The sequence below is a fragment of the Globicephala melas genome, chromosome 13, assembly GCF_963455315.2.
Source record: "Globicephala melas chromosome 13, mGloMel1.2, whole genome shotgun sequence".
Classification (NCBI taxonomy): Eukaryota; Metazoa; Chordata; class Mammalia; order Artiodactyla; family Delphinidae; genus Globicephala; species Globicephala melas.
The window spans coordinates 78,968,827-78,980,982 of record NC_083326.1 but is presented as its reverse complement, the minus strand read 5'-3'; the positions used below and the strand labels follow the sequence as shown (position 1 = coordinate 78,980,982).

At 43.0% G+C, this 12,156-nt stretch overlaps 1 protein-coding gene across 1 annotated transcript in view; it reads right to left on the bottom strand.

Annotated features, from left to right (window-relative positions):
* SUDS3 (SDS3 homolog, SIN3A corepressor complex component) overlaps nucleotides 1-12,156 on the bottom strand; it is a 42,376-nt gene that overhangs the window by 10,684 nt on the left and 19,536 nt on the right. Inside the window, exons 8-10 of the mRNA XM_030860398.2 lie at nucleotides 11,318-11,379; nucleotides 11,135-11,156; nucleotides 9,854-9,959 (exon numbers count right to left, since the gene is read on the bottom strand). Of these exons, the coding sequence (XP_030716258.1) occupies nucleotides 9,854-9,959; nucleotides 11,135-11,156; nucleotides 11,318-11,379 (190 nt within the window). The remainder of the gene's footprint in view (nucleotides 1-9,853; nucleotides 9,960-11,134; nucleotides 11,157-11,317; nucleotides 11,380-12,156) is intronic.

The following is a 12,156-nucleotide window of genomic DNA, read 5'->3' as shown; positions in this document are numbered from 1 at the left end:
TTAAAACTGAATGAAACATGTTTTACCAGAAATACTGTTTCACCAAAATACTCCACATCACTGGAAAGAGCAGAAAGTGATTCAGCCGACCTCTCAGCCACAGGCCACAACTGCTGGAAAAGAAGGAAGAATGAAAGCCTCCAAACTGACAAGGACACAAAAGCCAAACATCAGGAGCCTGGTGAGCCGCAAGAGGCCGGTCCTGTAGAGGACTCCTGGCAAACACCTTCCAGATGCAGGGGGCGGGGTGGGGGGGGGACCTGCCTTTCAGCAGATGAGTCATGAACCTGACCTCCAAGGCCAAAGATGGCAAACACACAGAACACAGCAAACAACAGTCTCAATATTTAACAAGAGAGTAAGCAACTTGAAAGTCACTATAAATAGTAAAATGCTCCGAGACACTTGACAGATTTCTGCCGCCACTGGGAGAAAGACAGTGATTGTGACATTCCTTCAAAATGCTTAGGTGATCTACCACACCCCACCTGACCACTGTCTACATTATGAAACACCAGTCACCGTGGGTCCTTTCTTTAGAAAAACAAGAATTTTATTTTACTGCATTTTCATCCTCAAGACATGTCTCACAAAGTCTAAGGATTAAGCCTTAGAAGGAGGAAGATCAGAAGCAACGCAATGACAAAACGAACATCATTTGAAATATCACATGGCTTTAAGGCTCACAGATCCGTAAAAATGCTAGCGATAAATCTTATCATTTTTGAAGATGGTTCTTATGTGTGGGCTTGATCTTTAAAGGTTATTTGGTTTTCATTATTAGAAACATTTTTCATTTTATTTTGCCCCTCAGGGTGTTGAGCTGTCAGGGCCTGCCACCTAGTGGTGCTGTGTTCTGATAAGCTATGTTAGGACACAACATAACTGGCCTCTTAGAAAAACAGTCGTCAAATGACAGGGGCAGAAGTCACTAAGATCAGGGTTACAGGCGGCGGAGTCAAGATGGCGGACTAGGAGGATGCAGAATTCGCGTCTCCTCACAACTAGAGCACCTACCAGACACCGGTGGGGAACCACAGACACCTAAGCGGACAGGAAGAACCCCCAGGGGCTGGGTAGGACGTGGGGCATGGGGGGAGTGAAGGGGGAGGAGAAGTGGAGGCAGGACAGGACTGGTGCCCCTGAAGGGTGGCTGGGGGAGGGGAAGGGATCCCTCGCCCCAAGGGGGAAATTGGGGGAACACTGGGAGGGCAGAGGATCAAAAGGGAGTGTGGGGGCTTCCCTGGTGGCGCAGTGATTGAGAGTCTACCTGTCGATGCAGGGGACATGGGTTCGTGCCCCAGTCCGGGAAGATCCCACATGCTGTGGAGCGGCTGGGCCCGTGAGCCATGGCCGCTGAGCCTGCAGGTCCGGAGCCTGTGCTCCGCAATGGGAGAGGCGACAACAGTGAGAGGCCCGCATAACACACACACACACACAAAAAAAAGGGAGTGTGGCCAGGTTCCCCTTGCCCACTTGGGCCCCCAGGAACCTGCTGAGATCCCGGGCCTGATCCTCTGCCCACTGAGGCGGCCTCCAGCCACGCGGGTCCTGAAGGAGTGGGAGGGAGGGAAGGGGGAACAAAAGTAAAGGCCAGACCTCTGGGACCAGCACCCCTGAGGGGCGGCTGGGGGAGGGGAGGAGTTCCTACACCCAGCGGGACCCATCCACGGTTAGGGGTCCAGTGACGAGGGAGACCCTGGGGAAGACGGTGGGGGAGGCCAGCGCTTTCCCTGTCTGCTTAGGCACAAGGGAACCCAGCAGGCAGGGTCCTAATCCCCTGCCCTCGAGGCGTCCCTCTTGCCTCACAGAGCCCAAGCCCCTCCCCACACCCCCATCCAGGGCCCCACCCCTACACTGGGGGACCCCCTCCAACGCCCTGGGCCTAAACGCCACCCACACAGCCTCCCGCAGGGCACTACCTCCAAACTCAGAACTCCACTCTCCAGAGGCCCTCCTTTCCACGTGCAGCCTCTCCCCTTGCACAGGTCCTAAGCAGAGTCCCCCCACGCTTGACCATTGCCCCGCCTAGGCCCCGCCCCACGACCACAGTCACCCGCCCACCGGCCTAGGTCCCGCCCCACCCTAAAGCCCACTCCTGCCCAAGTTCCACCCCTGCCCAAACTCCACCCCCCTAGGCAAGACTTTTTTTTTTTTTTCTGTTTTCCTCTTTTAGATTGGGGTTCTCTTTTACCTTGTTAATTCACTGTTGTTGATTCTTTTATATTTTTATTTTTCTTAATAAAGTTTTTATTTTTCGAATTTTATTTTATTTTTTATACTTTGTTATTGTTCTCTCCTTTTGGCTTGTCCCCCCCCAACCTTTTTGTTTCTTTTCCCTGCTGTGGTTTTATTTTACCTTGTTGCAGTTGCTTCAATTAAAGTTTTGGTTTTTTTTGCGGTACGCGGGCCTCTCACTGTTGTGGCCTCTCCCGTTGCGGAGCACAGGCTCCGGACGCGCAGGCTCAGCGGCCATGGCTCACGGGCTCAGCCGCTCCGCGGCATGTGGGATCTTCCCGGACCGGGGCACGAACCCGTGTCCCCTGCATCGGCAGGCAGACTCTCAACACTGCGCCACCAGGGAAGCCCCAATTAAAGTTTTATTTTTCCTACTATATTTTTTTATCTAATTTTATTTTGTTTTTTATTCTTTTTTATTTTTATTTTTTGCAGTACGCGGGCCTCTCACTGTTGGGCCTCTCCCGTTGCGGAGCACAGGCTCCAGACGCGCAAGCTCAGCAGCCATGGCTCAAGGGCCTAGTTGCTCCGCAGCATGTGGGATCTTCCCGGACCGGGGCATGAACCCCTGTCCCCTGCATCGACAGGCAGACTCTCAACCACTGAGCCACCAGGGAAGCCCTGTTTCTTATTCTTTGATATTGTACTGCTCCTCTTTTTTCTTTCTTTCTTTTTTAAACAATGCCACAAAGTTTGTGAGATCTTGGTTCCCAGGCTGGAGGTCAGGCCCAGGCTCCTGTGGTGGGGGCTCCGAGTCCAAACCGCTAGACTAAAAGACAACCTCAGACCCCTGGGAATATTAACTGGAGTGAGGCCTCCCAGAGGTGCTCATCTCAGCGCCAAGAACCAGCTCTATCCAACTGCCTGTAAACTCTAGTGCTGGACGTCTCAGGCCAGACAACCAGTAAGATAGGAATACAGAACCACCATCAAAAAGAGGAAAAAAACAAAAAGAAACGACAGAAAAATATGTTACAGATGAAGTAGCAAGGTAAAAACCTACAATACTAAATAAATGAAGACAAAATAGGCAGCCTGCCTGAAAAAGAATTCAGAGTAATGATAGTAAAGATGATCCAAAATCTCGGAAACAGAATGGAGAAAATACAAGAAACATTTAACAAGGATCTAGAAGAACTAAAGAGCAAACAAACAGTGATGAACAACACAATTACTGACATTAAAAATACTCTAGAAGGAATCAATAGCAGAATAACTGAGGCAGAAGAACGGGTAAGTGACCTGGAAAATAAAATGGTGGAAATAACTGCCAGGGAGCAGAATAAAGAAAAAAGAATGAAAGGAATTGAGGACAGTCTCAGAGACCTCTGGGGCAACATTAAATGCACCAACAATCGAATTATAGGAGTCCCAGAAGAAGAAGAGAAAAAGAAAGGGACTGAGAAAATAATTGAAGAGATTATAGTTGAAAACTTCCCTAACATGGGAAGGGATACAATCAATCAAGTCCAGGAAGCACAGAGAGTACCATACAGGATAAAACCAAAGAGAAACATGCCAAGACACATATTAATGAAACTATCAAAAGTTAAATACAAATAAAAAAATATTAAAAGCAGCAAGGGAGGGCTTCCCTGGTGGCGCAGTGGTTGAGAGTCCGCCTGCCGATGCAGGGGACACGGGTTCGTGCCCCGGTCTGGGAAGATTCCACATGCCGCTGAGTGGCTGGGCCCATGAGCCATGGCCGCTGAGCCTGCGCGTCCAGAGTCTGTGCTCCACAACGGGAGAGGCCACAACAGTGAGAGGTCTGCGAACCCACCCCCCACCAAAAAAAAAAAAGCAGCAAGGGAAAAGCAACAAATAACATACAAAGGAATCCCCATAAGGTTAACAGCTGATCTTTCAGCAGAAACTCTGCAAGCCAGAAGGGAGTGGCAGGACATATTTAAAGTGATGAAGGAGAAAAACCTACAACCAAGATTACGCTACCCAGCAAGGATCTCATTCAAATTTGATGGAGAAATTAAAATCTTTATTTTAAGAGGTAAGAGAATTCAGCACCACCAAACCAGCTTTACAACAAATGCTAAAGGAACTCCCTAGGCAGGAAACACAAGAGAAGGAAAAGACCTGCAATAACAAACCCAAAACAATTAAGAAAATGGGAATAGGAACATACATATCGATAATTACCTTAAATGTAAATGGATTAAATACTCCAACCAAAAGACACAGGCTTGCTGAATGGATACAGAAACAAGACCCCTAAATATGCTATCTACAAGAGACCCACTTCAGACCTAGGGGCACATACAGACTGAAAGTGAGGGGATGGAAAAAGATATTCCATGCAAAAGGAAATCAAAAGAAAGCTGGAGTAGCAATTCTCATATCAGACAAAATAGACTTTAAAATAAAGACTATTACAAGAGACAAAGAAGGACACTCCACAATGATCAAGGGATTAATCCAAGAAGATATAACAATTGTAAATATTTATGCACCCAAAATAGGAGCACCTCAATACATAAGGCAAATGCTAACAGCCATAAAAGGGTAAATCGACAGTAACACAATCATAGTAGGGGACTTTAACACCTCACTTTCACAAACAGACAGATCACCCAAAATGAAAATAAATAAGAAACTACAACCTTTAAATGATATATTAAACAAGATGAATTGAATTGATATTTATAGGACATTCCATCCAAATAAATAGAATACACTTTCTTCTCCAGCACTCATGGAACATTCTCCAGAATAGGCCATATCTTGGGTCACAAATCAAGCCTTGGTAAATTTAAGAAAATTGAAATCGTGTCAAGTATCTTTTCTGACCACTATGCTATGAGACTAGATATCAATTACCGGAAAAAGCTGTAAAAAATACAAACACATGGAGGCTAAACAATACGCTACTAAATAACCAAGAAATCACTGAAGAAATCAAAGAGGAAATCAAAACTTACCTAGAAACAAATGACAATGAAAACAACACAACCCAAAACCTATGGGATGCAGCAAAAGCAATTGTAAGAGGTAAGTTTATAGCAATACAATCCTACGTCAAGAAACATGCAAAATCTCAAACAACTTAACCTTACACTTAAAGCAATTAGAGAAAGAAGAACAAAAAACCCAAAGTTAGCAGAAGGAAAGAAATCATAAAGATCAGATCATAAGTAAGTGAAAAAGAAATGAAGGACAATAGCAAAGATCAATAAAACTAAAAGCTGGTTCTTTGAGAAGACCAACAAAATTGATAAACCATTAGCCAGACTCATCAAGAAAAACAAGGAGAAGACTCAGATCAACAGAATTAGAAATGAAAAAGGAGAAGGAACTGACACTGCAGAAATACAAAGGATCATGAGAGATTACTACAAGCAACTCCATGCCAATAAAATGGAAAACCTGCTAGAAAAAATAGGACAAATTCTTAGAAAAGCATAAGCTTCCGAGACTGAACCAGGAAGAAACAGAAAATATGAACAGACCAATCACAAGCACTGAAATTGAAACTATGATTAAAAATCTTCCAACAAACAAAAGCTCAGGACCAGATGGCTTCACAGGAGAATTCTGTTAAACATTTAGAGAAGAGCTAACACCTATCCTTCTCAAACTCTTCCAAAATACAGCAGAGGGAGGAACACTCCCAAACTCATTCTACGAGGCCATCATCACCCTGGAACCAAAACGAGACAAAGATGTCACAAAGAAAGAAACCTACAGGCCAATATCACTGATGAACATCAATGCAAAAATCCTCAACAAGGGCTTCCCTGGTGGCGCAGTGGTTGAGAGTCCGCCTGCCGATGCAGGGGACACGGGTTCATGCCCCGGTCCAGGAAGATCCCACATGCCGCAGAGCGGCTAGGCCCATGAGCCATGGCCACTGAGCCTGCGCGTCTGGAGGCTGTGCTCCGCAATGGGAGAGGCCACAACAGTGAGAAGCCCGTGTACCGCAAAAAAAAAAAAAAAAAAAACCCTCAACAAAGTACTAGCAAACAGAATCCAACAGCACATTAAAAGGATCATACGCCATGATCAAGTGGGGTTTATCCCAGGAATGCAAGGATTCTTAAATATACGCAAATCAATCAATGTGATACTAACAAACTGAAGGATAAAAACCACATAATCATCTCAATAGATGCAGAAAAATCTGTTGACAAAATTCAACACCCATTTATGATAAAAACTCTCCAGAAAGTAGGCAAAGAGGGAACCTACCTCAACATAATAAAGCCCATATATGACAAATCCACAGCCAATATCATTCTCAATGGTGACAAACTGAAACCATTTCCTCTAAGATCAGGAACAAGACAAGGTTGTCCACTTTCACCACTATCATTCAACATAGTTTTGGAAGTTTTAGCCACAGCAGAGACGAAAAAGAAATAAAAGGAATCCAAATTGGAAAAGTAGAAGTAAAACTGTCACTGTTTGCAGATGACATGATACTACACATAGAGAATCCTAAAGATACACAGAAATTTCTTGCATTCCTAAACACTAATGATGAAGAATCTGAAAGAGAAATTAAGGAAACACTCCCATTTACCACTGCAGCAAAAAGAATAAAATACCTAGGAATAAACCCACCTAAGGAGACAAAAGACCTGTATGCAGAAAACTATAAGACACTGATGAAAGAAATTAAAGATGATACAAACAGCTGGAGAGATATACCATGTTCTTGGATTGGAAAAATCAACATTGTGAAAATGACTACTACCCAGAGCAATCTACAGTTTCAATGCAATCCCTATCAAACTACCAATGGCATTTTTCACAGAACTAGAACAAAACATTTCACCATTTGTATGGAAACACAAAAGACCCTGAATAGCCAAAGCAATCTTGAGAACGAAAAACGGAGCTGGAGGAATCAGACTCCCTGACTTCAGACTATACTACAAAGCTACAGTCATCAAGACAGTATGGTACTGGCACAAAAACAGAAATATAGATCAATGGAACAGGATAGAAAGCCCAGAGATAAACCCATGCACATATGATCACCTCATCTTTGATAAAGGAGGCAAGAGTATACAATGGAGGAAAGACAGCCTCTTCAATAAGTGGTGCCGGGAAAACTGGACAGCTACATGTAAAAGAATGAAATTAGAGCACTCCCTAACACCATACACAAAAATAAACTCAAAATGGATTAAAGACCTAAATTTAAGGCCAGACACTATCAAACTCTTAGAGGAAAACATAGGCAGAACACTCTATGACATAAATCACAGCAAAATCCTTTTTAATCCACCTCCTAGAGAAATGGAAATAAAAATAAACAAATGGGACCTAATAAAACTCAAAAGCTTTTGCACAGCAAAGGAAACCATAAACAAGACGAAAAGATAACCCTTAGAATGGGAGAAAATATTTACAAACAAAGCAACTGACAAAGGATTAATCTCCAAAATACACAAGCAGCTCATGAAGCTCAATATCAAAAAAACAAACAACCCAAGCCAAAAATAGGCAGAAGACCTAAATAGACATTTCTCCAAAGAAGATATACAGATTGCCAACAAACACATGAAAAGATGCTCAACATCACTAACCATTAGAAAAATGCAAATCCAAACTACAATGAGGTATCACCTCACACTAGTCAGAATGGCCATCATCAAAAAATCTACAAACAACAAATGCTGGAGAGGGTGTGGAGAAAAGGGAACCCTCTTGCACTGTTGGTGGGAATGTAAATTGATACAGCCACTATGGAGAACAGTATGGAGGCTCCTTAAAAAACTACAAATAGAACTACCATACGACCCAGCAATCCCACTACTGGGCATATACCTTGAGAAAACCATAATTCAAAAAGAGTCATGTACCACAATGTTCACTGCAGCTCTATTTACAGTAGCCAGGACATGGAAGCAACCTAAGTGTCCATCGAAAGATCAAACAATAAAGAAGATTTGGCACATATATACAATGGAATATCACTTAGCCATAAAAAGAAACGAAATTGAGTTATTGGTAGTGAGGTGGATGGACCTAGAGTCTGTCATACAGAATGAAGTAAGTCAGAAAGAGAAAAACAAATACCATATGCTAACACATATATATGGAATCTAAAAAAAAAAAAAAGGTTCGGATGAACCTAGGAGCAGGACAGGAATAAAGGCACAGACATAGAGAATGGACTTGAGGACATGGGGAGGGGGAAGGGTAAGCTGGGATGAAGTGAGAAAGTAGCACTGACATATATACACTACCAAATGTAAAATAAATAGCTAGTGGGAAGCAGATGCATAGCACAGGGAGATCAGCTCGGTGCTTTGCAACCACCTAGAGGAGTGGGATAAGGAGGGTGGGAGGGAGACACAACAGGGACGCGATATCGGGATATATGTATGCATATAGCTGATTCACTTTGTTATACAGCAGAAACTGACACAACATTGTAAAGCAATTATACTCCAATAAAAATGTTAAAGAAAAAAGATCCGGTTTACAGACAGAGCCAGCCTTCATCTTCCAATGTGTTATTAACTCACTGCAGCCTCAGAGGTGGAACTGATTTATTTTAGGCATCACGAGGTCTCTAAGCTTTTTTCCCAACTTCAGAAATACAATATTATAAGGTTATCAACTAACACAGTGTTGGGGTTTTTTAAGAAAGTTCAAAACATTCAAAATAACCACAACTTTAATTTTGGAATTTTGGGTTAAATAAATATATTGAAACTCAAAAAAATCATATAACCATTATAAATGACAATTACAGAGATCATACAATAACCCAGAAAAACATATAAACAAGTGGAAAGGCAGTACGCAATTATGTGTCTGCCATGACTTAACCTGAGTGAGACTATGCCTGCATGTGGGCAATGAATAAAAGGAAGAAATTCGAATTTAAAGAAAAGGTGGCAGTGTCCCGGTGACTTAACACCTAGGAGAACGCCTAGTCACAGAGCAAACAGTAAATATTTGTTGAAAGAGTAAATGCATGAGTATTTGTTTTTCACATTGTTTTGCCATTTTCTTCCCAATGAAAACGCTGGTGGTCTGAAGGTTTCAAACCGTCTTCAATCTAAACTAGTAACGTTTTAGGATACACCTCCCCTGATTATTTTTCCTGGAACACTCGTGCTGCAGGATGTTGCATGCAAAAGGGTACCTCAGTCAAATAAACAACACCTAATAATATCTCAGAAATTCACAGTGTACATTAGCATATCAGAGGACCCAGAGTGCTACAATGATGAAACCCGTTGGTCTTAGCTAACATGGCCATTCCCCCAAACTCATCTGACCACAAAATCCTTTCTTCCACAGAACTCCTATTAATTTTAGCACACAGGGGTGCAGTTAAGAGGGGGCAGAGGGGGACATAAGCCCTGATGCCAGTCAGGGGCACCACAAGTTCTAGTATGGTGAGAGCAGCATGGAGAGAGAAGGGGGGCCACTACCAGAAGAGCACGTTTTGGGGAAGCACTGCCTTCAGAGAGCTAAAAAGCCGTATGGATCCAAAACTCCTGACAACTTCTAAATGCTCCTCTACCTTTAGTTAAGCAGCAGCCACGCTCTGAAATAACAACTATAGACAGCCCCAGCCCTATTTCCAAATGGTTCTTTTGAGATTCTAACGAGTAATCTGTGTTTACCAAGAACATACCATCTTTTATCATAGTACAGTTTGCCATCTTCTATCCGAGCTTCAAACCTCTGGGCTGGAGACTCTGCAGGTGTGGCGGGCAAGTGTTCGGGAGAGGATGGGGATGCTGGAGGAACCAAAGAGATATTTCAATGACTAAGTGTGGCATGAGCATGCAAGTCCACCAGCTAACATGCTTTCACTGAAATGCTATTAAAACGGGGGAAACAATCATGATCAAGTCCTTACAGTTGTAATAAATGGGAATTCAACAAAATTCTTGTACATCACATCTAACTGAATCCTTAAAGCAACTCTGTGAGGAAGGCAAGGCAAAGAGAAACCTCACCACACAGAAGGGAAGCTGAAACCTAAGGCTCGGACAGGCTAAGGGGTTTGCCCAAGGTGACTCAGAGTAGGACTGTGGCAACACTGACCATCAGAAGCTCCAATGGCAAGAACTAGAAAAATCTCTTTAAATTTATAAAAATGGAATCATTTCTAGAAATATTTATTACAAAGCAGGGCAGGTTACTGGGCATGTATGGAATCAAGCTAACACACTGCTGATAACTGCAGTGGGTTCAAATCATCTAAATTCACACACTCACAAAACCCTCTCCCCACCAGGCCTTCAGAAACTCAGGACGTCTCTGTGGACCATGGCAGCTCTCAGAAGGTAATTATCTAGAGCGAGAAGAATCTTGTTTTCTTTCACAAGACTTGGCTGGTAGAGGGATGTGTAAGTAATCGCAGCGCTTAAAACCAAAAAAAAAAAAAAAAAGGCTTGTCAGTTCAGAATTCTATTCTGCAGCCTAGCAACGACCCTTAAGTGCTGCTCTAAACAGAAGCACCCCGAACACTGGGTGGGTCTCCTCTGTAAGCTGGAACTGGGAGCAGCCCGAGAGGCCGTTACCAGAAGCAGCTGCGAAAAGCCACTGGGTAAGCGTGCCTCGTACTGAACTCCACAAAGCAACTCACACTGCAAAACCCTTCTGGTTTCATTTTCAGAAATGCATGTGCACTTAAATCTTATGCCTGATGCCTACAAAGAAGGAAATGTCTCTCTTAAAATAAATCCTAAGGAAAAGACAAAGTAACTTTAACATAGCAGGATTAAAAAAAAATAAATCAGGGGAGGGTACACATGAGGTCCACTCCAGTTTTCATGATGACTGCTCTTAGGCAAATGATGAACATTTTGCTTTTGAAAACTGCAACAACCTCCTGTCAGGTATTCGCATGCTTTTCCAACAATGTGATAAAAAGATTGCACGAATGCCAGCAACATCGTGCACTTACCTGGTCTCTTGGGTGACTTCAGCTGTAAGAAGAACAAAAAAATCTTAGAGAAAATCATTTCAGATACAACGTAAGGTGTCAAAGGTATAAAAGTGATTTAACAAGTAGCAATGAGAACAAAATAAAGCAGAAAACCCACATCAAGCCTACGCTTTCAAATGAATCAAAAAAATCGAACTGTACCTTATTTAACGTTCTCAGATCCTCCATGATCTGTTCATCTGTTAACAAATAGTTTAGCTGGGGTGTTCAGAGTTAAAGGAACGTGTCTGAAAAGGATGGCTGCCAAGCAAATAGAAAGAAACAAAATGGTGCCAGCGTTTGAGAATCTACAAAGTTAGAGTATGTTCCACCATGTTTCTACAGTTTGCCTCTTGGAACTTTTTGATCTTCCTACTAAATGTCATGGAGCCAGGTATCTAAAAGAATTCACATCCCCCCCCATCTTACAAACTTCTATGGTAAGAAGGTGAAATGAGACTCCATAGGTAACTACAACAACAGTGAGCGCCCAGGCCACAGTAAAGAACTTCATCCTCAATCTGTGAAGTGCTTCTGTTCCAAAGATCTGAGACTTCCACACAGGTACAGGATTAATCTTGCCTAACAGCTTCAATTCTCAGTTGATAAGATGAAGGGAACGTGAAGTTATGCCCCTTCCTCGTGGCAGACAAATAAAACCATTTTGTACAAATGGCTATTTATTATCTCCTCGAGACGATGGAAACAACACTCCCCCATGTGTCCCCTTCCCATTCCCACTGTTATGATTAAAGGGGCTTCTTGATGTCCGACTGAGATCTTTTGCTTTAATTAAACAACAGTTTGCAATCCACTGTTTGGGGGACATAGCTGACTGAAGTACGAAAGCCAAGTATTACGGTCCTCATTTCACAGATGGGAAAATCTAAGGCACATGAATCTCCCAGTGAGTGTCAAAACCAGCACAGAGTCCCTTTCCAAATAACTGCTGTCTATAAATTCCTCCCACTCAAAGCAGTAACAATTGAGGACTCCAATCA